Source organism: Lacerta agilis, chromosome 3 (assembly GCF_009819535.1).
Source record: "Lacerta agilis isolate rLacAgi1 chromosome 3, rLacAgi1.pri, whole genome shotgun sequence".
Classification (NCBI taxonomy): Eukaryota; Metazoa; Chordata; class Lepidosauria; order Squamata; family Lacertidae; genus Lacerta; species Lacerta agilis.
The window spans coordinates 29,644,401-29,668,879 of NC_046314.1; the positions used below are offsets into that span (position 1 = coordinate 29,644,401).

A 24,479-nucleotide genomic window follows, 5' to 3' on the forward strand; every position below is an offset into this window, starting at 1 on the left:
TCTAGAAGGTTCCACACTGAGATCTTCACTGGCACGTTTCCATGTGTGGAATGGTTTGAACACGACAATACAGAATTACTGCATACATCCACAGACAAAAGCCAACACATAAAAAGCAAGGCACATAGACCCCTTTTTTGTCATTTATATATTCAAATTAAGGTACCTCTTTAAACTGCCAAGTGGTAAGACTAGCATATAAACTGGACGCTGTACCATACGGAGTCAGTCGGTCAGGTTATCGATACAAGTCCACGGAGTGCATCAAAGGGAATAAAACCAGCCGTTATGTTATGTAAAGTAGGCAGATGTATTAACACCACACACTATTAAATTATGTAAACAAACATCTTTTTTTCTAAATAATACAAAAGTCCATTTGTCAAAAGGAGGGCGCTACTGAAGCATAGCTCGAACTTGTTTCGAAGTAGACTCGTCGTTCAGGTGTTTCGTGGTGAACCTGGAAGTTACAAAGGCAAGAGTCAAAAGACCATCCTGTGAATCTCAGGCTCTGTCATGCGCCTTGATAACACAGCAACCTTACAGTGCAATGCTTATGCATGTAAAAACAAAAACAAAACACTCCTGCCGTGTTCAGGATTGCAGCTCTGAACACGCAAAGTGCTTTAGATTATTCAAATCAATGCTCTCTGTGGTTGTCTTAGCAAGATTGTGTCCCAGAAGCTATGAAAGGCCCAACAGCATTAAATAAAGGCAAGCAAAGTTAAAGGAGTGCATTGATTAACAGCAACAGTGAGGGAAACGGCATTCATCAAATTAAATGAATAAGGTAAATGGCAGTAAATAAACAAATACAGAAAGACCCATGTATGAACATACCTGCATAAAAATACATACTATAAAATGGAAGAATGGTATAAAGAGGTGTGGGATATAGCTATTAATGATAAATTGACATGTGCTATTAAGGTAAGTCGGGGAATATGCCAGAGAAGTGATTTTGAGGAGATATGGAAGGTGTTTGTAGAATTTGTACTGTTGAAACAGAAAGGGGTCAAACCATCGCAAGAGGTGTTGAAATTTTGGGAGCTTGGATAGTTACAATGGAATGGTCTCGGGGGTGGGGTGCACATTTTTATTTACCGGTATTACTTTGTCAAACCCCACCCCCCAAAAAACACCAAGCAAATAAAACTCCACCACTAAGATTTGCCTACTGCAATGTTTCTATAGGTCCAGTGCTGAGGGCCTTCTGGTGGTTCCCTCACTGCAAGAAGCAAAACTACAGGGAACCAGGCAGAAGGCCTTCTCGGTAGTGGCGCCCACCCTGTGGAACTCTCTCCCTTCAGATGTCAAAGAGATAGACAACTACCAGACATTTAGAGGACATCTGAAGGCAGCCCTGTTTAGGGAAGCTTTTAATGTGTGATATTTTAATGTATTTTGATTTTTGTTGGAAGCCGCCCAGAGTGGCTGGGGAAATCCAGCCAGATGGGCGGGATAATAATAATAATAATAATAATAATAATAATAATAATAATAATAATAATAATAATCTATACCAAGGGTAGACAATGTGGTACTTCTTCCAGATGCTGTTAGTTCTACAACTTCTGTCATCTGCAGCCACCATGACCATGAGTCAAGGATTTGGGGAACTGTAGTCCAACAACAAATGGAAAGCACCATAGAGGCTAGACCTGTCTTATATACAGCACAGCATGTAATGAGTAATCAAAATAATTTGTGAATTGAAATAGGACCTGCTGCTTACACACACAAAAAGGAAATGGTAGGACTCTGATGCGTGCTGCACCGGAAAGACATCTGCCTGCTCCTCCCTTGCCTGTCAGCCCTGCCTCCATCCCCTTCCTCCATCCCCTTCCTGTACTGCTACCTTCTGCAGGGGCGGACTTTGGCTTTTCAAATTACAGTGGCGCTCTACGATAGGTCAAAATTCGGCACCCACCTCTCGCTTTCCGTCCCGCGCATGCACTGCGTCATAGTTGCGGCGCCCCCCTCGGCTCGGCACCCGATGCGGGGGAACCGGCCACGCTGCCCTAAATCCGCCTTAGCTACCAGGAGATTACAACCGCTTCCAGTGCTGTAAAACCCGGAGGTCTTGTCTATCCATTTAATGGTATGCAGCCTACCCTGCTCTGTATCAGTTACCGCTCCGCCTGTCATAGCAAAGAGGGCTCTCATTTATTCTGAAAACAGGCAGGAGATGGATGGTCTTCGATGTCCAGTCCAGCAACTTTTATTTTTTTGTTACACTTCCGGTGTGGTAAATCAAACACGATGGACAATCAGATGGTTGAAATGAAGATAGGCAAACATAATGGGTACCTGAGAGCATTCAAAAGGCCTTCAACTGTGTCTGCTGGCTCTTCTCTTAAAACCTTTATGCAGCCTTTCATCTGGGAAGAAGAAGTGAAGACATGGAAGAATAAGAGCTACTATTTGGATGCATGCATGAAATACTAAAAAAGCATAAGAGAAAGAACAGTGTTTATTCTACAGGTCAGAACGTGTGGACCTTCCTTGTTCCAAAAAGTGTGCTAGGTCACAGCAACACCTCCCCTGCCTGGAAAGAACAGATGGGAAAGTCCTACCCATAATATGCATAGAACCCTAACCTGGTGCCTTCAGAACCTGGTGACTTGAGAGTCAAGATTTACCAGCTGTGGGTTAAACCACAGAGTCTAGGGCTTGCTGATCAGAAGGTTGGCGGTTCGAATCCCTGCAACAGGGTGAGCTCCCGTTGCTCAGTCCCAGCTCCTGCCCACCTAGCAGTTCGAAAGCACGTCAAAGTGCAAGTAGATAAATAGGGACCGCTCCAGCAGAAAGGTAAACAGCGTTTCTGTGTGCTGCTCTGGTTCGCCAGAAGCGGCTTTGTCATCCTGGCCACATGACCCGGAAGCTGCCTGCGGACAAACGCCGGCTCCCTCGGCCCAAAGAGCGAGATGAGCGCCGCAACCCCAGAGTCGGACACGACTGGACCTGATGGTCAGGGGTCCCTTTACCTATATTGTGCACAGCCACAAAGCACGCACAGTCATAATTGAGATTTGGGAAGGGAAGGAACGTCCTTTGTTTCTCTAAAAAAAAATCCCCCTTTCCTGCAAACTTTCAAGTTTCCCCCAAGCCTGCTGATACCTCGCTCATGTGTGCAAATGGCGTTGTTTGGGCTACAACAAAATTCATGCTCACAGAACGAATTTGCTATCAGTATGCCTGACGGGATGGCAGAGTCTTTCTCAAGGAGCGCATTTCAGCAATTTCCTGGAAAGGGACAAGTTGATCGCCATTGTTCATGCATTGGTAATCGTGAGATTTAATTACTGCAATGCTCTGCCTGCAGGGCTTGTTTTAGAAGATGAAGATAGCGCAGAATGCAGCAGTTCGACTGATGGGATGGTTCCGCTGGCAGAGCACGAGGCTCTTAATTTCAGAGTTGTCAGTTCAAGCCCCACATTGGGCAAACGATTCCTGCATTGTAAGGGGTTGGGCTAGATGACCCTTGCGGTCCCTTCCAACTCTATGACCCTACGATTCAAACTGGAGTAGCCTGTTCACACCTGCAAGTTAACACCTGCTCCGAGGGATCTGTGCTGGCTGTCAGTATCTACCTGGCCAAACTGTACATTATGTTACATTACCTGGCCAAACTGTACATTACCTGGCCAAACTGGACATTATGTTAGCTACTATGCCTTTAAGTGTAGTCACTCTTTGGTTTACCTAAGTTGCCAGTGTGGGCTCCCTGATCTGGATCAGGACCTTCCTTGGGGAAGCTGTGGGTGGGGCTTTAATCCTTTACCCTCAACAGCAGTCCTGATCCTGGTCAGCCCCCCTGTGTCTGCAATTTTCACTGGGGGAAAACCCAGTTTGCTTCAATGGGAGTTTCCACCACCGGTAAGTGAAAATCGCAAGCCCGAGACCCTCAATTTGAAACAGAAAAAAAGATTATAGCCTTCCTATCCCTACATCCCTACCTGATGTGGGTGGCGCTGTGGTCTAAACCACAGAGCCTAGGGCTTGCCGATTGGAAGGTCGGAGATTCGAATCCCCGTGACGTGGTGAGCTCCCGTTGTTCGGTCCCAGCTCCTGCCCACCTAGCAGTTCAAAAGCACATCAAGTGCAAGCAGATAAATAGGTACAGCTCTGGTGGGAAAGTAAACGGCATTTCCGTGCGCTGCTCTGGTTTGCCAGAAGCGGCTTAGCCATGCTGGCCACATGACCCGGAAGCTGTCTGTGGACATATGTTGGCTCCCTCGGCCTATAGAGCGAGATGAGCGTCGCAACCCCAGAGTCATCCACGACTGGACCTCATGGTCAGGGGTCCCTTTACCTTTTTTATCCCTACACTAGCATCCTATCTGGATCAGGGGCAAATTGTGGGGGGGGGGCGCGGAGTCTAGTTGAGCCCTTAGTGAAGATTTATATTCTATAGAAGGCATTTGGGAGGAAAGACTGATGTTTTTAATTTTTTTGCGTGTTTGTGTGTTGGATTTCAACGCTACACTGTATCACGCTTTTATTCAATGTCGCAGGCTACACTGAAATTTGCGCGGGACCACGTGCCCAGCTCTCTATTTCAAGTTAAGTGTTGCATTCTGAAAAGCAAACGTGCAAAAGAAGTCATTTTCCTAAGGCTACAAGTACAGCTCATGTGACTGATGCCTCAAACCGCCAGTGAAGAAGACAACATGAACTGAAGTGCTTCCTTCATAAAAAAACACCCCACGAAGCTTTTGCAGGGGATCGCAACACCTTGCCATTCATTATTCTTACATCAATCTTTGAGGCTTTGGAGAACGCTCCCACGGGATGAACGTGGTCGTAGAGAATGATGACGCCAACCATCACTCTCATGCAGAACATAAGGGTTTCTTCGCTGGTGAACCGACTTCTGTATTCTCTGAGAAAGGGGAGGAAATGCTGTTATTCTGCCTCCTATGTCACAATTCAAATTAAAACATTCACTTTCAAAGCAGCACAAGGAACCTTGAGAAACAATCTAATCAAGTTAAAAGAGCACTGCCAATAAACAGGGCTGACAGGGCAGACCATCGGCAAATCAACACGTCTACTGCCCCTGACCCCATGGTATGCTGGCACAGTTGTCCCACCAGCAGGGATATAGGGTAGCTGTTGGGAGGGGGCACGAGTCTGGCCTTTCCATTCTAATACTTGCACCCCACCCTGTGGCTATACAGAGACTTCCTCCATTGCTGGACCCTGGGTCCAACTGGCAGCTAGATATCTCAGCTTGCATGGTGGGCTCCCATCACCTCGTCCATCACTGTGCCTCTCAGAAACAGCCACTGCCAGCACAGAGGTGCCTGGAAGGGAGACAGGCCCACTGCCTCAGGGGGTGCCAACATCAGGTTCCAGACTTGGCCAGCTTTCTTAGGACTGGGAACAGGGTAGCAGAACTCAGTGTCTTCCCTTCATTTCCCAACTGATAATGATGTCTCTGTTGTAACACAGGTAATGACAAATGACCCGAGGATGCAATAAAAAGTCCACATCTTAGGTGACCTTTTAAAGAAGAGATTCAAAGCACGGCTGAATCTCCAAAGACGGAGGTGGGGGAATCTGTGTGTGCCCCTCCGAGTTTTCTTGTGCTCCCTACTCTGGTCATTCCTGACAATTGGCCATGCTGGAAGCGGCAAATGGGAATTAAGAGTCCGGCAACCTCTAGATGGCCACAGGCTCCCCATCTCCCCATCCCTCTGTCCTAAGATCAAAGGACTGTCCAAAAAATTACTTCTGCCGCACATTCCAACTGAGGAGGCAGTAAAAGGCGCAATTAAAAATAAATTAAGAAAAAGATGATGATTGAATATGTTTGCATTGTCTATGTGTAACCATGTCAGCCTGGGTGATGAGTGCAAGGTTCATTAGGTTTCCCTGACAGAATGACCAATCTTCAAACATCAAAGCTTGTAAAAATACACAATTGACCAAAAGGGTAAGTCATGTGGAAAGTGACCTGTTTTAAAGATATTTGACCCCCCCTTTTTTTTTGGTCCTGTCGTAACTTTTTTTCTTTTTTCTTCCCCTCTCCAACTTTTAATATTTGTCAGAAGGGCAAAGCCAGAGCAGTTTCACCCTCAGAGAAAGCAGGGAAAAGACTTTCTTCTTCTTTTTTCCAAAAGCTCGTCTAAACCGGGATGGATTTGTATTAAATATATATATACCATGACGCATCATGACGCTATGACTATCCCTAGATATTACAAGGGACAGAGAAGATGAGGACCAAGAGCTGCTGCTTTTGGTTTAGTTCTACCACATATGCAACAGACACCATTACCTGCAGTGTGTACAGATACACTCATTGCTTTTGTTCCACTATAGTCTCTGCTCAAACATGTTTCTAAAGTCACGCAAAACCATTTACCAGAAACGACAATGGAATAAAAGTACATGGCATATTCTTTTTCATAATCTCCCCAAAAATTGGATGCCTGTCTCCAGCTTCCCAAAAGGTCATAAAAGTAGCATTCTATTACCAGCTTTCGTTAGATTTCTTTGAACTATTAAAACAAACAAAGCGGCATATTTCCACTGCTCATCTCTTAACTTACGGCGTTTCCAGCATGACTTTACATACGCTGGCCATCGTACTTAGACAATCGGTCGTATTCTCGATTGGTAGGGTTTTGTTCTGCAGAGGTTAAACCAAACCAAGAACAACAATAACAAACAAACAAAATTAGGTCAGTTATTCGATATTTCTCTGTAATATGCTATTAGGTTTTTGTTTTTTTAAAAGAAATATTAGATCGTCACTCACTTCTGCAACAAAATGTGTTGTGGCATTGCTCAGTGTTTTCAGCACTGGGGTAGCTTCTGCATAAAACAGGGACATTCTGTTAGCCATCTCGTTGTTCACTTCGCTCTCAATGCCGAGCTGATGAAAACACAAGGGAACACTGATTCTTTATAAAAAGAAGTTGCTGTGTGCGTTTGCACATAGTGCTAAGCCCCGGCTTAGTAAACAAGCCACGAGTCGTCTCCTCGACGAGCAAACAAGGCACTGTCTCTTTCTCAAAAGCTTTGGTTTGCTTTCCAGCTCCTCTTCTCTCTGTAGCTTGGAGAGGCCACACAAACCATGGGTTGTGCAAGACTGTTGGGTTCAGACGTGACACCAAGTGATAGTTCAAACAAGCCATGGTTTCATGTCAACAACAAATCCATGGCTTCAGACTGCGGCTTGCTGCCGGAAAGCAAACAAACCATGCTTCGTCTGCTGGGCTAGGTTCAGATGTTGGCACCACGTTGCCTCAACCAATTGTGGCTTCGCCTTATGTGCAAACCACATGTGCCCCACCTGTTGCCAGAAACAAGGGATGTGCTGTTTCCAAGTTCTTGTGCAAAAAATAAATAAATGAAATCTGCCTTGATTGCAGATACAGTAAGTGAACGGGAAAACACATGGCATTGCAAAATAAAATACGCCCCCACCCCCACCCCTTCTATCTCAAGACAGAACAGGGAAAGAGTCCTGTTGAAACCCTGGTGGGCCACTCCTGCACCTAGTGGTGCAGAAAAACTGAGGTAGATGGACTGTATTTAGTATAAACCAGCCTCCCACATTGCCAGATTGTCTTCTAGTGAAGCAGCAGCCCCGAAAGGAAACCAGGTTTTCAGCCATTAAATAATCTATGCTAAATGTGGGGTGGGGTGGGGACTGTTATTATGGTTATTTTATTTATTATGCTGCGTAAATTATGCATACCGCTCTGGGATCTTTGAATAAAGGACAGTATAAAAACTGAATTAACAACTGCAACGACGACGTTTCACTTACATGCATATTGTTTATTCTGTTGCGATTCAACGTCCTCCTATAATAGCTGAAGTCGTTCTGTATCGCAGGGTTTCTCATCTTAGTATGAAAATAAAAGGGAAAAATAAAATTTAAAAATCAAGAAAATATAAGCTTCCAATGTTCTTTAAAAAGCCCATTAAACATTTTATGTGTTAGCTGACCATCCTGCCCTCGTCCTAACCTTGAGTTCGTCAAAGCGGAGAGTAAAATGCAAGATCTCTGCAAACTGTTTTGCTAGGGCTTGCTCTCTCTCTAAGTGCTGAGTTGGTGCATAGGGAGGGGAGGTCAAGGATTCCAGTAAACTCTGCAGTGCTTTCTCTGAAGATGAAGAAGGGAGGAAAGCAAAAACAAGTGAAATTGCAGATATATGTCTCGTATTTCTTTAAAAAGAGAGCATTTCAAACAAACATGCAAACATATTTTTCTTCTAGTACAAAACTCATTAACGTTAAAAGCAAAAAAAACCCTTTACTGTTTGGCCTTCCCTCAACCATGTGAATGTGCAAATATCTTTTACACATGGCAAAACTTAACAAAAGTTACTTCTGGGTGAAGAAAGCCAATCATCTTAATTGAGCTGGATTGCTGGGATAGCTCAGTCAGCAGAGCACGAGACTCTGAATCTCAGGGTCGTGGGTTCGAGCCCCATGCTGGGCACTGAAGGGGGTTGGGATAGATGTCCCTCGGGGTCCTTTCCAACTCTACAATATGGAGACGTAATGAATAAATTAGTTTTTTAAAGGTATGATATCATTAGTGGAATGGGCATCTTTAATTGCTTTTTATTCACCAAATGATGATTGAGAGGTACAGTGGAACCAATGCGCAATTTAGTGCTTCTGCGCATGCGGTGAAACCCAGAAATAACCCGTTCCAGTACTTCCAGGTTGCCGCGGGATGCAACATGAAAACACGTACCGGTAACCTGAAGCAGACACAGCATGAGGTATGACTGTATCAGTCCCTTGTTTACGGACGTCTGGCAATACAGCCCCATTACAAACGATATCAAAGGGGTTTTTAAGGTTAAAAATAAGCCTCTAAGGTCAGGGTTTCCCAAACTTGTTTTTGGACTACAATACCCATGATCCCTGACTGCTGGTCCTGCTAGCTAAGGATGATGGGAGTTGTAGTCCAGAAGCAGCTGGAGACCAAAGTTTGGGAAACATTGCTTTAAATGAAGGGCAGGGGAACGCACAATTGCTTCGTTCTGAGTGCAAGACATACACCAAAGGGCGGAGGGAACCAAATACCACCGTCCAAACAGCAGAGCAGAGGATTGTTCAGCAACACACTAAACCAGGTTTCCTGACATGTGTTCCCTCCAGAGACGTTGCTGGGACTACAACTCCCATAATCCTTGGCCACTGGCCATCCTGGCTGGGGGCAGCATGTTGGGAAAGGCTGCACCCAAAACATCAGAGGTGAACAAATTCTATGGGAGCAATAGGCAGATCCTCACCTAGCCGGAGAGAAAATTCATAGAACCGCTTCAACCTCACAACCAAAGGACACACTGAGTTCCAGGCTCTCTCCTGAAGTTGGATATCATTGGGGTTTTGTATTGCCTGGAAAACAACAACAATACCTTGATCAACATCAGGTAGCTGGCAAAGTACAAAAAAAGCGGACTTGCTGCATGCCTCTATATTTAAATATAAAATATCTCAAAATGATGTTTGTATAACAAGAACGGAAAGTTAGGGCCAGATGGGGCTTGTCAACTTCAAGAGGTAGCCCATCTAGCTGAAGGAAAACTCAGAACTGCTGTATCGCAAGGTATCTTTGCGAGAAGAAAAAGCTAAGGAGTGAACCCTACACAAATCTAGAGCAGAGTCCCTAAGGCAGTTGGATGGCACCTTGTACGCCTCCTTCCGGCAACTCCTGCAGCCAAGCTGGTGACAAATGTATTGCTCTTTGCTTTCCTTTGGACCACATCAGGCCAAGAGGGGGGTCTTGTCAATCTGGGCAGCTCAGGACCTCTGTACACACTGTCCAGGCTTGTGCTCCAGGGAGGTCCCTTCGGGGCTTCACTTCACCCCCAGAGGTGCACTCTTATTCTCTCGAGACAGACAAATGTCAACAACTAAGTGAGAGGGAGGGACATAGTTCTGTGGAAGAGCATCAGTGTTGCATGCTTGATTCCTGACATTACCAGGTAGGGCTGGGAATGTCCCCGGCCTGAAATTCTCGAGAGCCATTGCTAGTTAGTGTAGTCAAGATGGATCAATCACCCAACAGCTTCCTATGTTCCTGTAAGATATTCCAACTATTTCATCCGATTCAGCGCCGTTTCTCCTTCCTTCCCCTCCCCTCGATTGCCTCTAGTGCCCCCCAAGAAGCTTGCAAGCTCGCTGGGGCAGGAACCTAACTTAGAGGTATATTTTCTGCACATGTTACTCCGCAACACTTCATGCACGGATGGCGTCGTATAAATTAAGAACAAAACCGTTCAAGTGGTTTTGTAAACGCCACACACAGACCAAAAGCCGAGCCGCTTTCAAGTCCATCTTTGACGTCGCACCATTTAGCACTGGAAACCTTTCAGCCAACATGTAGGACTCAGACTCCATCATTCATCTTCGGAGTCATTAATAAATAACAGCCTTCGCAAAAAGCTCTTTGCAATCTTGTCTTGCCCTCATGCAGGGGTAAACATAATCCACACCACATGCATGCGGAGATACACATAATCGTGTGTTCTGTGTGCAGATATATGGATGCACAGGCACATCTAGAAAATCTGTTTTTAATTTGGAATCCTAAGGAGCGCTGCTGCAAGTTTCAATGAGGTTCTTGACTTCGTTCAGTAGCCTGATTGCATCGATAACCGTTTGTCTCCACAAGAGATTTGTTCAGTGGACAGGAAAATTCTTGTCATTTTTAGTTTTATTTTCACATAACTATGACTAATTTTTTTAAAAAAAGAAAGAAATATTGTATGTATTTGCTTGGGTATGCAAAGAAATATTGCAGACCAGTGTTTAATTTTTCCTTCCTCGTGTGTGTGTGTGTGTTTGTGTGTTTGTGTGTGTGTGCCCCATAGTATGGTTTAACGCACATCTCTTATTTCCTGTCCAGCTCCTTTGTAGGACTGCAGGTCCGAAAGCATGCTCTCCGAATCCTGTAAGACAGCATTGACTTGGTTCCATATTTCCCTCTCTCCATCTGTAGGCTGAGCATCTAGGTGAGATAAAAAGCAAATATTATTTTAAGAAATGTCGGCTGCAAATAGAGCTAACATATGCACTCCTGTGGTTTGCAGTACAATAGCCCTTTGATCCATATTTTATTATGTTGCAGACAATTCAGGCAGGGCTTCATTGATTTCCCTATCTATGCCTTAGTATTTTGCTCCAATGTAACTAGGATTAAAAATGCTGCAACCCACCCCACCCCCATCAAAAACGCCTCATGCAAAATGTATTTACATTAAAACAAAACATCAACTCACAAAACCAACTATATATATATTGATTTCAGCAAATTCCATGTCAAAAGATATCATGGACTCGATGAGTTGGATACATTTAACAACAACCCCACCCCCACCCCACGGGGGAAAAAAAATCTTGCTGCAATCCTTCCCAATTGGAATTTCTGAGTAAGAAAAAAATGAGGACAGCAATCCATAAAAGAGTTAGTCCTCTATGCAGAAGCACAGCTTGGCAGAAAAGCTGTTTTCATCCTTACCTGCTATATTAAGACCCATGAATGATCACGACTCTTTCCCCTCTTTTCCAGTTTTAAAACACACCATTATTCTGTGTTTCTTTCCCCCTTGGCCTACTCTTAGACCAGGCTTCCTCAACCTCAGCCCTCCATATGTTTTGAGACTACAATTCCCATCATCCCTGTCCACTGGTCCTGCTAGCTAGGGATCATGGGAGTTGTAGGCCAAAAACATCTGGAGGGCCAAGGTGGACGGAGCCTGTCTTAGACTTATATGTTAATCACCAGGAAAAGTTATCGCGGAAGATGGACCATTGCTAGAGGCACTCAACCCCCTTCTGTCTATTACCTGCCGATGGGACTCATCATTTCAGTTAAACATTACAGCCACTTTTGCTTGGGTCCTCTTCAAAACCCTGTTTACAACTTAACAAAAGCACACACATTCCGCACTTTATCGCTGCTAAGCCTTTCTCCGGGGAGATATTGGACCCAGATCCGTTCAAATGACTCCACAAATATTCATGGATTCAGGGGGTCGTGTGCTAGCCTCTCAGCAAATAATATTGAAATCACTTAAGTCGGTCTGGTCCAGCTATCTCCAACCTGCTGCAGCCTATCTTACCCAAGCCAGTGATGGAAGAAATGACAGTGTGTTTCAAAGCCTCTGAAATGACACTCATTGTCAAAGCCTCTGAAATGACACTCATTGTCATGATGCTGACACATTCTGGAAGTTCGTTGGAGCATCGTTCACTTGGGTTTGGATAAGAGGGGCTCCCTCTCCCTGCATGGGCCCAGCTCTCCCCCCCCCCAATTTCCTATCTGTTTGCCTTTCACACTGGGCCTAATCCAGGCATAGGCAAACTCGGCCCTCCAGATGTTTTGGGACTACAATTCCCATCATCCCTGACCACTGGTCCTGTTAGCTAGGGATGATGGGATTTGTAGTTCCAAAACATCTGAAGGGCCGAGTTTGCCTATGCCTGGTCTAATCCATCTCTCCCCAGAAGAAGAAGACAAAAAGGTATGCAGAGGTTGCTCCTCCTGACTCCTCTTACCGATCGCTCACTTCAAGGGGGGAAGGTGAACTGGTAGAAAAAGTAAAGCAGGAAGTCCTGCTGGATAGCTGAGCTGGTTAGAGCGTGGTGCTGATAATGCCAGGGTTGCAGGTTCGATTCCCATAAGGGACAGCTGCATGTTCCTGCATTGCAGGGGGTTGGACTAGATGACCCACAGGGTCCCTTCCAACTCTACAATTCTATGATAAGACCTGAAGGGCCAGGAAGCTCCAGGGATTGTCAGCAGAACATGGGGCCTACTGGAATAGATGTCTCAGCAGGTATCTGGCAATGCCAATCCCTGATGCTGTCATGGTTATCCTACAAGCCACTGAACTACTGCAATGCGTTCTACGTGGAGCTGCCTTTGAAGGTGACTCAGAAACTACAACTAATCCAGAATGTGGCAGCTAGACAGGTGACTCGGAGTGGCCACCAGGACCATACAACACCGGTCCTGAAAGACCTACACTGGCTCCTAGTACGTTTCCGGGCACAATTCAAAGTGTTGGTGCTGACCTTTAAAGCCCTAAATGGTGTCGGCCCAGTAGCCTACACCTGAAGGAACATCTCCACCCCCATCTTTCAGCTTGGACATTGAGGTCCAGCTCTGAGGGCCTTCTAGTGGTTCCCTCACTGCGAGAGGTGAGGTTACAGGGAACCAGGCAGAGGGGCCCTCTAGGCAGTGGCGCCCACCCTGTGGAAAGCCCTCCCATCAGCTGTCAAGGAAATAAACAGCTATCTGACTTTTAGAAGACATCTGAAGGCAACCCTGTATCTGGAATTTTTTAATGTCTAATGTTTTACATTTTTTTAATGTGCTGTAAGCCACCCAGAGTAGCTGGGAAAACCCAGCCAGATGGGCGGGGTATAAATAATAATATAAAATTTATTATTATTATTATTAAATTGTTCCAAGATATATTTATTTTGAGCAAGAGATGCATGGTCCAGAGAGGTATAGGAAGAGGTCAAAGTCCCGAGCGTGCTGTTGTGTAATGCTGCATTGGCTTTTTTAGTCTCTACGGGAAGGCCTACCATATTATCAAAAGTAAGTAGAACAAATAACTGAGGAGATCTGTGGACAACGTTCTGTTGAAGCTATACAGGACTGGACAAAAGTTTGACTCTTCTTTGAAACTGCATGTTGTATGAGGAGAGGAGGGGTGGAATATTATCACCTATTATGCAGGGAAACCAAAGTTTGGGGGTATTTCAGTATGTTGGCTGGTTCCACCAGCTGCACAAAAGACAGCCACCTTTCCTGTGTGTGTGTGTGTGTGTGTGTGTGTGTGTGTATCAGGTGTTTTTAGGGTGTGTGCACACTATGCTCAGTCTGGGTACCCCCTTCCCTTTTAAACAGGAGATCAGTAGATCAGCATTGTTGTCCTCTGAAAGCAGTGACCACAGAAAGCATTTTTGAGCATGCAATTCCCTGACAACACCCATCATTCTGTTACACTCTGGGTTCTCCAAATCAGGAATTAGAGGGCCTGTTAACACTGTAGACTAGAAGGGCTTCTCTTGCATACGATTTTCCTCTTGCTTCATACACATCAAATAAAAGGCTTCTAGTGCAGCCGTAAAATCTAACAGGGCACATTTTATGAGAAAAATGCCTGCTGTAAATGGCCCGAAGTGTTCAAAATTCAGCTCACTGGTTATTAATTTAGGCAGGTACAAGGCCTTAAAAAAAAAGCCTAGAGAGATCCTTAGTTTTAATAAGATGCATTGTGGTGAAATTCACTGCAGGTGCAAAGAAAAGCCTTCCTGCGAGAGGTGGGGTGGGGTGGGGTGGGCAGGGAAACTCAGGCCTGCAGCACCCAAACTGAGCTAAGGTTTTGAACTCTTGTCATTTTAGCAACCCTGGATATCAGGATTTGGCTGGCAGAATGACGTGGTTTCTTAATTCTGTCTATTAAATATGCAGCCAGTGCTCAGACGCACAGCCTCTGCTCTCGATGCACATTCACACGTGATGTGACGTGTGTAAAATCCTCCCGGATATTTGTCACGATGAGATAAATGGTCAAGCTACAAGGTGAGGCATCTGTTTGGGCGGAGAAGGTGGCCAAGAAACAGAAGCCGCAGCTGACTTATGCAGAAGGGGACATATAAAATCATATAGCTGCCGCTCATTCCTGCAGGGAAAGTTGAGTGCGGCACTTAAGGGAATTGCAGCTGCAGGAGGAAAACCTGGCCACTGCTCCTGACAACAAGTGGGCCGGCCATTAGAGAGAGAAACACCTTGTGGGAGGGACTGTGCTGCTCCGCTTCCTTTGATTGGTGGATTTGATTGGTCTTCTGACGCATCAAGTTTGACGGGCCTTTAACACTATCGAAGTAATGCAACGTTCAACTTTACGGCACAGTAATCCCAGAACGACTAATGTCTGAACTCTCAAGGATATACATTCAATATTGCCTATGTAGTTTTTTCCCCCCCTGGAGGAGGAGTTTCTGATGTGAAGGGTGCTTTCAAACAAACCCCCCTTCATTCCAGTGGTGCAGCAATAAAAACTGCGAGCACATCTGCAAAGCTAAGCAGGATGTGGAATGGTTTCGAACTGGATGTGTTGAGATTCCTGCATTGCGGGGGGGGGGGGGTTGGGTTGGGTGAGATGAACCTCGTGTTGTTCCCTTGCAACTCTACAATTCTATTATTCCCATGCACATTCTGTAATGGGCTCCTGCTTTCAGAGGATTCCACCATACGAGGCCTTGCACACTTGGAAGCCGTTCTACAACTTGTTTCCAGGGATGCAAAACTTCTTGCTCACTACGCAACTCTCCAGTTCCTCCCCATCTTTCCCAGCTGACTCTTTGGAGCAATGGTGGGGGGGGTGGGGGGGAGGGGAGTCCTTCAACCAGAAGCATTCTATTAACTCATTCTGAGGTTATGCTTTTGCCTCACCTCCCAGCCACCTTTGTGGACCCTGCCATTTTCTTATCAACTTGAATGGTACCCTCAACATAATGAAAATGCTAACATGCAACATTTCACAGTCATGCTGCCAAGAGCGGGTGTCTCAGCGGGTACGGTCCCTTGTGAAACGCTCTTCACCAGAACTTCTCAAGCCTTCTACCTCCAGGGCCCACTTGAAAGCATTGAAACTTACTGGGGCGCGCTAGTCACAAAAATTATGCTGCGGGGCAGGACCAGTTTGTCGGTTTGAGAAATGCTTCGATAATGTGCAGGGAAAGGGTTGTGCTCTTGAGAGATGCAACCAGATTTTCTCACGCACCTTTTAAACAAAAAACCATTCCAGAATGTGGCACAGATTGAGCGGCATCACGAAATGCCTATTTCCATAATGACTCCCTCTTGATGCATGTTGTCCATGAGCTTCAGGAAAATGCAGTTTTTGCTTACTAGGGCACTTGCCTCGCCTGCGGTTCTGGTTGCAGGTTCGATCCCCATATGGGTCAGCTGCATTTTCCTGCATTGCAAGGGGTTGGACCAGACGGTCCTCGGGGTCCCTTCCAATTTTACAATTCTACAATTCTACCTCTTCAATTTCATGACAGCTACCCCTCTTTCTTTCTTTCTTTCTTTTTGCAATGGAAGTCAAGACATTCAGCAACAAACCTGGCTGACACAGAAAGGCCCTGAATGTTGAGCTTAAATACCTGGAGTCTAGTGCAGGTAAATACCTGGAGTCTAGTGCAGGTAATTATCAGGTAGCTTTGAGAAAATACAGATATTAAGAAAGACTTATAAACGGAAGTAGGGGGGCTGGGTTGAAATTGACACAGTGGCTTTTGGAAAGTTTTCCCCATGGCGTATTAGTTATGAAACACAAAAAGCTGTGCTGAACAACAGCATACACCTGTCTTGTCCGTGTTTAAAGTGCTATTATGCAGCAAGCAGAGCAGAAATGTATCTTGAGTGGATGAAGGGAGTTTTAATGCATTTTCTGATCACTTTTCAAAGAAACGCTCAAACGACATGCATTTAGCCTGTAAGCAGAAGGATTATATTAGCTGTAAGATGTGGTTTGAAAATTAATGTGTGAAGTAGATTACATTTCACCAGATGATAGATCCAAAGCTAAGGGGAACGCAATCGAGCGTCCACTTCAATTGCTATATTTTGTTTCTGCAATTAATGGAGGTAATCACATTAATTCAACAGTGAACAAAGGCAATTCCACACGGAACAAAGGCAAGAAAAGTGTTGTATTCACTATGAATTATTCAAAACGTTTTAAGTCCTTCAGAAAGTGTTGAAGGGTCAATGGGTACGTATCAGAAAACTTTAAATTTGCTCGTGCCCTTTGGAAACTACAGTGGTACCTTGGTTCTCAAATGCCTTGGTACCCAAACAGTTTGGAATCCAAAAACTGCAAACCCGGAAGTCTGTGAACTTTTTTGGAAGCCAAACGTGCTGTTTTGAGTGTTACGCTTCCGATTTGAGTGCCACACTTCCGTACTGAGTGATACACTGAGGTCCGTCTGTTTTTGCTATTTATTTTGCATTTTTGTTTTTGCGGCGCTTTTTGTTTTGTTTTTGTGAAACCCAGTTCAGCTACTGATTGATTGATTGATCGAGTGACTGCAGTACATTGTTTACTGCTTTCATTTTATGGATCAATGGTCTCGTTAGATAGTAAAATTCATGTTCAATTGCTGTTTTAGGGGTTGTTTTGAAAAGTCTGGAACGGATTAATCCGTTTTGCATTACTTTCTATGGGAAAGTGTGTCTTGGTTTTCTGGAACGGATTAAGTTTGAGAACCAAGGTACCACTGTATAGGAAGAAAGAGGTGTTTACTCCCATATGCCATACTGAGACACTTTTCTGCCCAGCAGAATTTTAAGAGTTTCACAGTGCAATGCTCCTACACATTTTAATAAAGTGGAGAAGGCAGGGGGGGGGCGGAATTGCTTGCAAGTTTATTTGAATACAGAACAAACAACTTATAATGACCAACTTGTACAAAGCATGCAACCTTGACGCTCACTCTTGCGCTCTCCATAAGTATAACTCAAGGAAGAAATTTACGTCTGAACAGTGCCATGCTAACATTCACTAAAACCTCTCTCAAGGGGCCCTGTTCTTTGTCAATAAAATTAAGAATACCTTCTAAAATGAAGGCTGTTTGACAGAGGCTGTTTGACAGAATGCATGGCAGTTCTTTTAGCAGAGCGATGTTAACGTTTGGGAAAAAATATTGTTGGTGTTTTCGTTGAACCGAGCATCTGATTTTCAGAATGAAGCAGGGAAAGGGTAAGTGCCATACACACTGTACTAGTTGTATGGTAGATCAATACATGCAATTGATTAGGATTTTATATATAAAAGGAGAAAAGAATGCAAGCCAGGCAAGGAGTTTTGCTCACTTTCAAAGTCAAGGAAAAAATTTGGCCCTTGATCAAAGTCTGTGCAAGTGAGAACTTTTAAAAGATTTCCCATTTGGTTCCTGAAAAATAGAAAAAAAAGGAACAGGAAAGTGGCTCAGAGAACAGATCTTGAAAGCATCGAGTCAGATCATTTGCACTGCTTGAACATGTTTATCTGTCAAAGCAAATCAGGCTTAAACATTCCTTCTCAACCAGTTCCTAAGTCAGGGGGAAAGGATGTTCCAATCTTGAACTTACTTTCAAAATCCAGGAAAAAATGTGGGTAGTTTTCAATTTCCCTGGTAAGGACTTTAAGAAGATTACCCATCCCAGCAAACCTAGTGAATGCAACAAAATCATAAAAGAGTTATATATGCAAAATTAGAATGTTGAAAAAGTAAGGGTTTGACATGCTCTGCTATTCTTATTTCAAATCGAAACAATGAAAACCCAGTCTGTTTTCTAATGCAACGTTGAAAATAAGCGCCAGAGGGGAAGACTCATCGGGAGCAGTTCACACAGCAACCAGTGGCCAAACAGAGAGATGCCAAAATCAACCTTCGTTGCTGAGATAGTATTTCCGTGAGTTTGAAGTGGGGCAATAGAGGCAGACTTGCATTGTCTCTGGTCAGAAAGCTTTTGCAGGTTTTTAGTGCAGTGCGAAAACCTGGAAAGTGTGATTGACCAGAGGCGTGAATGAAAAATGTACGTACAACATTATGACATATTTCCCTCCTTTTTTGTTTTTTGTTTCAGCGTTACTGTGTTGCATTTCATTCAAGAAAAGCAGAACTGTAAAACTGTTCCAATTTGTCCATACAAAATATATCCAAGAAGAGTTTTGTTTCTTTCTTAACCTTACCTTTCTATTCGACGACACAAAACAGTTGACCTTATTTCTATATTCACTTTTGATTACTTGGGAGTGCAAATAAGCAATAGCTTATTTACAACCAATGAGAGTTGATTGGCTTGTTGTTGTTGTTGTTTTTGTTTGTTTTTTGCCCCTTTCAAGCTACTGGTATGTCATAAATGGCTTACATTAAATACTGGGCAGTCGATCTTGTAAAAGTATTTCTGTGTGAGTATCCAGATGGGCAGGGTATAAATAATAAAATGATGAGATGATGATTCTTATCTGCCCAGCTGCTTTAACTGAGAATTAATTTACATGTAAGAATTTGTTATACGGCCTCCTAAATAATCAGATTTCAGTAATGAAATAATGGCCAAGAAGAATTCAATGGAGCACATTATAAACAAATGCCATTGTAATACAGACATACCTCGGAGATTTTGCAGGTTTGGTTCCACATCACCGAAATAAAGCAAGTCACACAAATTTTGTTGGTTTCCCAGTGTGCATAAAAGTTAAATTTACACTATACTGTAGTGGCTGTGCAGGGGAAGGAGGGGAAAAAAACTGGTAGGAGCATGGGCATAGCCAGGATTTTTGTTGGGGGGGGGGTCAGGCTTTTGTTAGGAGGGCAAACCTCCGATTTGTATTGATTTTTCTTGTTTTTTGGGGGGTGGGCAGCTGCCTCCACCCCCACCCCCCGGCTAGGCCCATGTCCATCCCTAGCCAGCCCCACTCCCATGGCCAGAAGAGGGGCAGTGGTGGGGATGGGGGGGGCTTCCTTCCCATGGAAGCAGCTGCACCCACATCCTTGTAAGGAGCAATATCTGCAAAGTGCAATAAAACAAGGTATTACGTATACAGATAGAAGCACCATTTTCCTGTATTTGTAGCAGCTCTGCTCATTGCTGAAAGGGTAGTGAATGATACGGGGCTTGACCAAACCTGTGGGTGAATTTAGCGGTTGGTCCAGCGCCTTACTGAGTCTTCTTAAAAACCAATTTACCACTTTCAATGTGTTTTCACGGCTTAAAACCAGCACATGAAAACCTTGCTGGATTCCCTCTCTAACAGCAGGTATGTCAAACCCTTTCAGTTAGTGACATTTTGCATACAATGTATTAAAACATGCAAGACCACCATCACTTTAGGAAAGCATAACCAGTTTATATGAAAGTAAAGGATTGGATAGGCAACAGGATCACATCTGCTTCTCAAATCGAAGTTTGCAATACGTTGCAACTTGGTTAAAATCAATCAGGATTAAAAAATTAACCTTAAAAACACAACTACACCTCGTTCAGTAAAAAATATACATACTTTCAACACCATCAATAGTATTCCACTATCACCAACCTTGTCATGCATAAGGGTGAGTACACAGAACACAACATTCATGCTAAATAATTCTGAAGGACAATTACTGTCATATTATAATGTAATGAGGGATTACATGCTTCCGACTTCAGTTTTTTTATAAAAAAAACTTACCTCATCATAAAAATGAAATCAGATTACAATCTCGAAGTGTATTTTAGTTCCAAACCACCCTAGTTACTCTCAAGGCATAAAATTAGAAAAGGCAAGCCAGCTGATCCCATAAATCAGCGTTTCCCAAGCTTGGGTCTCCGGCTCTTTTTGAACTACAACTCCCATCATCCCAAGTGAGCAGGGCCAGTGGTCAGGGATGATGGGAATTGTAGTTCAAAAACAACTGGAGACCCAAGTTTGGGGAACCCTTTCATAGATTCATATACCTGCAGGGGTTCTCTACACCGACCAAGACAAATGCATCAGAGCTGAATGGCCCATGTTTCAAACGAAACTTGTACCACGAGGAAAAGCTGTAGTTCTCTGTCAAGTGCGTGCTTGATAGCAAACCCTGGGTTTACCTAGGTGTAATGTGCAAAAGGGCCCCAAGTTGCTCTTGAGTTCTTAAGAAGTACAGGAAGAGGAAATGGGGGTGCCTCACACTTCCAGTTCCCTACATTTCTCAGTAACCCCCCCCCACAAAAAGCATTTATTCTTACATTTTTGAAGAAATGTGTCAATGTCTATGCCAGGTTTGATGTTTTCTCAGAAAGCTGCTAACAGTTCAAGGCAGCCTCCCCAGAAGGTGGAGCCGTAGGGAACGGTGTTTCTGCTAAATGTATGAGACAGATCCTTGTGCATTTCCCACTCTTCTCCCTCCGGCGAAAGCTTCCACAGGGAACATACATCCCTCGCCCCCATCCTCTAAATCTGGGAGTCATGCCCAACTTATTTTCTTCGGCATTTAACGCAGCAATATAGCTTTATGACTCAGGGATTCAGAGCTCCCTTTCTTATCAAAGAGATTTTGGAGAGTGGTTGGGTTGGTTGTTCAGCCGGGTTTTGATAGAACCCCTTTTCCATATTTTCCCCATCACAATATACAGCCGTACCTTGGAAGTCAAACAGAATCCGTTCCGGAAGTCCGTTCAACTTCCAAAACGTTCGGAAACCAAAGCACATCTTGCAGCCAGTTGGGCGCCCCGGAAACCCCATTGGATGTGCGGCTTCCAAAAATAGTTCACAAACCAGAACAGTCACTTCTGAGTTTGCGGCGTTTGGGAACCAAAACCTTTGAGAACTAAGCTGTTCGAAAACCAAGGTACAGCTGTACATGCATATATACTCTGCATATATCTTTCAGTGCTCCACTGTGTGACCTTTTGCAGTTGTGCTGCTGTACTTGGCGAGTTTGCAAACTGGGATCCTGCCTTGTGAACGTGGGCTCTCTTACTGCAACCCCTGCCCACTGGGAACAAGTTCTCCCTTCCTTGCTGTTTAGCCACCATCAAGCATAACCAGGTTTTCATAAGGGACATTGTCCTTCAGCCATGGTTTCGGATCAAGGAAAATCCTGGTTAGCCTTAACCACAATTAATATTAGAGCAGATGAACTGCACCCATCACAACATAACACCAAAGAGTCTGTCTGGTCCAGCATCCTGTTTGCAACTATGTCCAGTCCAGTTTAAGGCCTTTTGCCGGGGCACAAAAGCAACAGCCTTCCCCCATTGTCCCCCAACAATTGGTATTCAAGAGTCATATACCTTGAATTCTATCTCTTTAGCCCCACCTATATGGCTCAGCTGGTTTGAGCAGGGTGCTGATAATGCCAAGGTTGCAGGTTCGATCCCCATATGGGACAGCTGCATATCCCTGCATTGGACTAGAGATGGTCCTCTGGGTGCCTTCCAACTCTACAATTCTAAGTGGGGGGGGGGCAGTGCTCCTGTGCTTGAGCCCTGCTTGTGGTTTCCCCACCTGCATCTTGTTCATTTGTAAGCGAAAATGAAGAGGGCTCCTGATTACGTATTTCATGTCTCGTCTACTTTGGCCCACAGACTAATTTTAAAGGACAGATCTTCCAAGACTTCCCTTCCCAGCTTCCACATGTATATAGATTGTTCCAATTGCTGTGAGGACTGCAACAGCTCTGTTCTGTGTGGAAGTGACCAAGGAAGCTCCATGTATGCATTTGAGATCCTGCAGAGATCCGTGGGCTCCTATGACATCCTGAATAACCCTGACATTTTTGTTCGCTCTGTTTAAATGTCCTCTCCACGGGCCCTCCAAACCACACATTTATTTATTTTTAATAGGTGGACAGATTACATAACAGCTGGGCACATATTAATGAGCAAAAAGTATCACCTCTGCATTATGTCCCGGCTGAAACAGTGGAAATACTTGGGCAAGACATCAATCGGGTTTAACTACAGAAAGGCTTAAGATCAGCCAGCTCTCCTCAATCAATTTACAGGGCAAAAAATTCTTATTGTCCCTTAGAACAGGGGCCTATTGCCCAGAAAAGCGAACGTAATGGTTCGTCTGCAATAAAAAAAAGGCCAGCGGCTGATAAAAAAACCAAAAAATGCTCTCAAATACAAGCAAGCACACATTTCAAGTTTTAAAAAACTATAAAATGTAAATAGTGGGCTTTTTAAAATTAAAAAAGTGGTGCATTTAACAGTAAGCAAGTAGAAACTAATCTCGACCCAGCACTAAAACCTATACAGTAACATCTTGTTAAGACAATTAAGTTTATACAAAGTCCCACTTATACATTCAAGATCCAGTTTGTCCAAAAGCTGCTAGTTTTAAGCCATGACAAATCCACAGGGATGATTAATCACACACAGAGACACCCTTTATGGCAAATATCATTTGCTCCTTTCATAATACTAGGTGCACGTGACTAAAGTGATCTATTATGCAAAGAAAACAGACATTGTTCAGCGATGTGAGCAAAGTTAAACATATGCACAGAAGTGGACATTGTGCAGTTGTTTGGACAACCCTGCAGTGCTACACAGTGGATTTCCTGTAAAGGAGACATTTAAAACTCGCAGACCAGTCTAGAGACATTTGCTCATTCAACATGGCTTCACATGAAGCAAGGGGTGGGGTGGGGTGGGGGGAGCAACAGGAGCTCAGAATGGGTTTTATTAATCCCGCAGTGCCCTCTGCTGTTTGACGCTACAACTAAAAGAGAAATGTCTCTCTCACACATGCTTACAAAAATGTGCATGCATGCGAGCGCGCACAGTGCTTTTCGCTGAGCATTCTGAATTTCAGCAAGAAATTATTTTTACATGTCATGCTTAGAAATAAAAAATGGAAATGATTTCTGAGTAACTTGCACATCAGCGATGTGTAGCACGGGCAGCTTCATAGAAAAATTCAAATCGGCTAAGGTTGGAATTTGAACCAGATCACTAATGAAAATACAAGATTGGAACAAGTCTCATGTACCGTATTTTCCCGTGTGGTAGTCTAAAATTGGGAGCCATCTTATACACAGATGGTGAATGCACAGGGGCTCAAAGTTGTTCTGTTTGATGTTTAAAATATTGATTTCTTTATCTGGGGTTCAAAAAAAATAGGGGTCGTGTCGTACATGGGGGTGTCTTATACATGGAAAAATATAGTAATATCCATCAGGCAAAACATTAAGCTAAAAGAGAGAGAGAGGCTGTGGGCTAACTGGCACATCCATTTTAGAAAACTAGCCTACAGAACGAAAGGAATCATAGAATCACAGATTTGTAGAGTTGGAAAGGACCACATGGGCTACCTAGTTCGTACCACTGCGATGCAGGAATCTCTCACTCAACATGGGGCTCAAACCCACAACCCTGAGATTAAGAGTCTCGTGCTAAACCTGTTGTTGAGAGAAAGTTGTTCCCTGCTGTCTATTCACACCCACTTATTCTGTGCAGCGCTGATTGGTAGCAGCACAGCCCAAGTCCTCTATTTAGTTTACCACCCACCGCTGAAGCATTTTGGAAGTGGAAGGCCACCAGTTGCACTGGCAAGGCAAAGAGACATAACCCCGGCTGCAAAAAGGATGTTGCCATGTCACCTCTGTAATAATAATGCCCAGCTATCCAAGGGTGCGTAAACAGCAAAACAACAAAAACAAACGCTAACCTATATATTCATGCATCTCATATGAACAGTGTTAGAAACTGAGATATGAAAGCTAGGAGCTAAATGGCACCTTAAACCTTAGTTGTGGGTGCGACAACGGAATGTCTAGATGTACTTTTTAATGACAAAAATACAAAGCTGAAAATGAATGAACTGCAGCTAAAATATCATGTTCATTTTCCACATACTCTAGTCCTTCCCCTGTCCACCCGCCTAATATTCTTAAGAGGGTCTCTTTTCCAGTATTTGGAGAGCAGCTGGAAGTGGGGGAGGCAGAAAAAG

The 24,479-nt window shown here is 44.1% G+C and overlaps 1 protein-coding gene across 6 annotated transcripts in view; it reads right to left on the reverse strand.

Annotated features, from left to right (window-relative positions):
* Positions 1-364: 364 nt before the first annotated feature.
* The window catches only part of CYRIA (CYFIP related Rac1 interactor A), a 61,891-nt gene continuing 37,776 nt past the window's right edge, over positions 365-24,479 (reverse strand). For 2 of the 6 annotated variants that reach the window (XM_033143136.1, XM_033143135.1), the window contains 10 exons: positions 18,140-18,219; positions 10,869-10,990; positions 9,270-9,375; positions 7,989-8,125; positions 7,787-7,864; positions 6,770-6,886; positions 6,561-6,640; positions 4,759-4,885; positions 2,311-2,381; positions 365-460 (listed from right to left, as the gene is read on the reverse strand). In XM_033143136.1, coding sequence (XP_032999027.1) covers positions 397-460; positions 2,311-2,381; positions 4,759-4,885; positions 6,561-6,640; positions 6,770-6,886; positions 7,787-7,864; positions 7,989-8,125; positions 9,270-9,375; positions 10,869-10,990; positions 18,140-18,209 — 972 coding nt within the window. In that variant the 5' untranslated portion in view covers positions 18,210-18,219 and the 3' untranslated portion in view covers positions 365-396. Of the gene's footprint in view, positions 461-2,310; positions 2,382-4,758; positions 4,886-6,560; positions 6,641-6,769; positions 6,887-7,786; positions 7,865-7,988; positions 8,126-9,269; positions 9,376-10,868; positions 10,991-17,881; positions 17,962-18,139; positions 18,220-24,479 lie in introns of all 6 variants that reach the window. The other 4 variants (XM_033143138.1, XM_033143137.1, XM_033143133.1 and 1 more) reach the window with 3 other exon arrangements.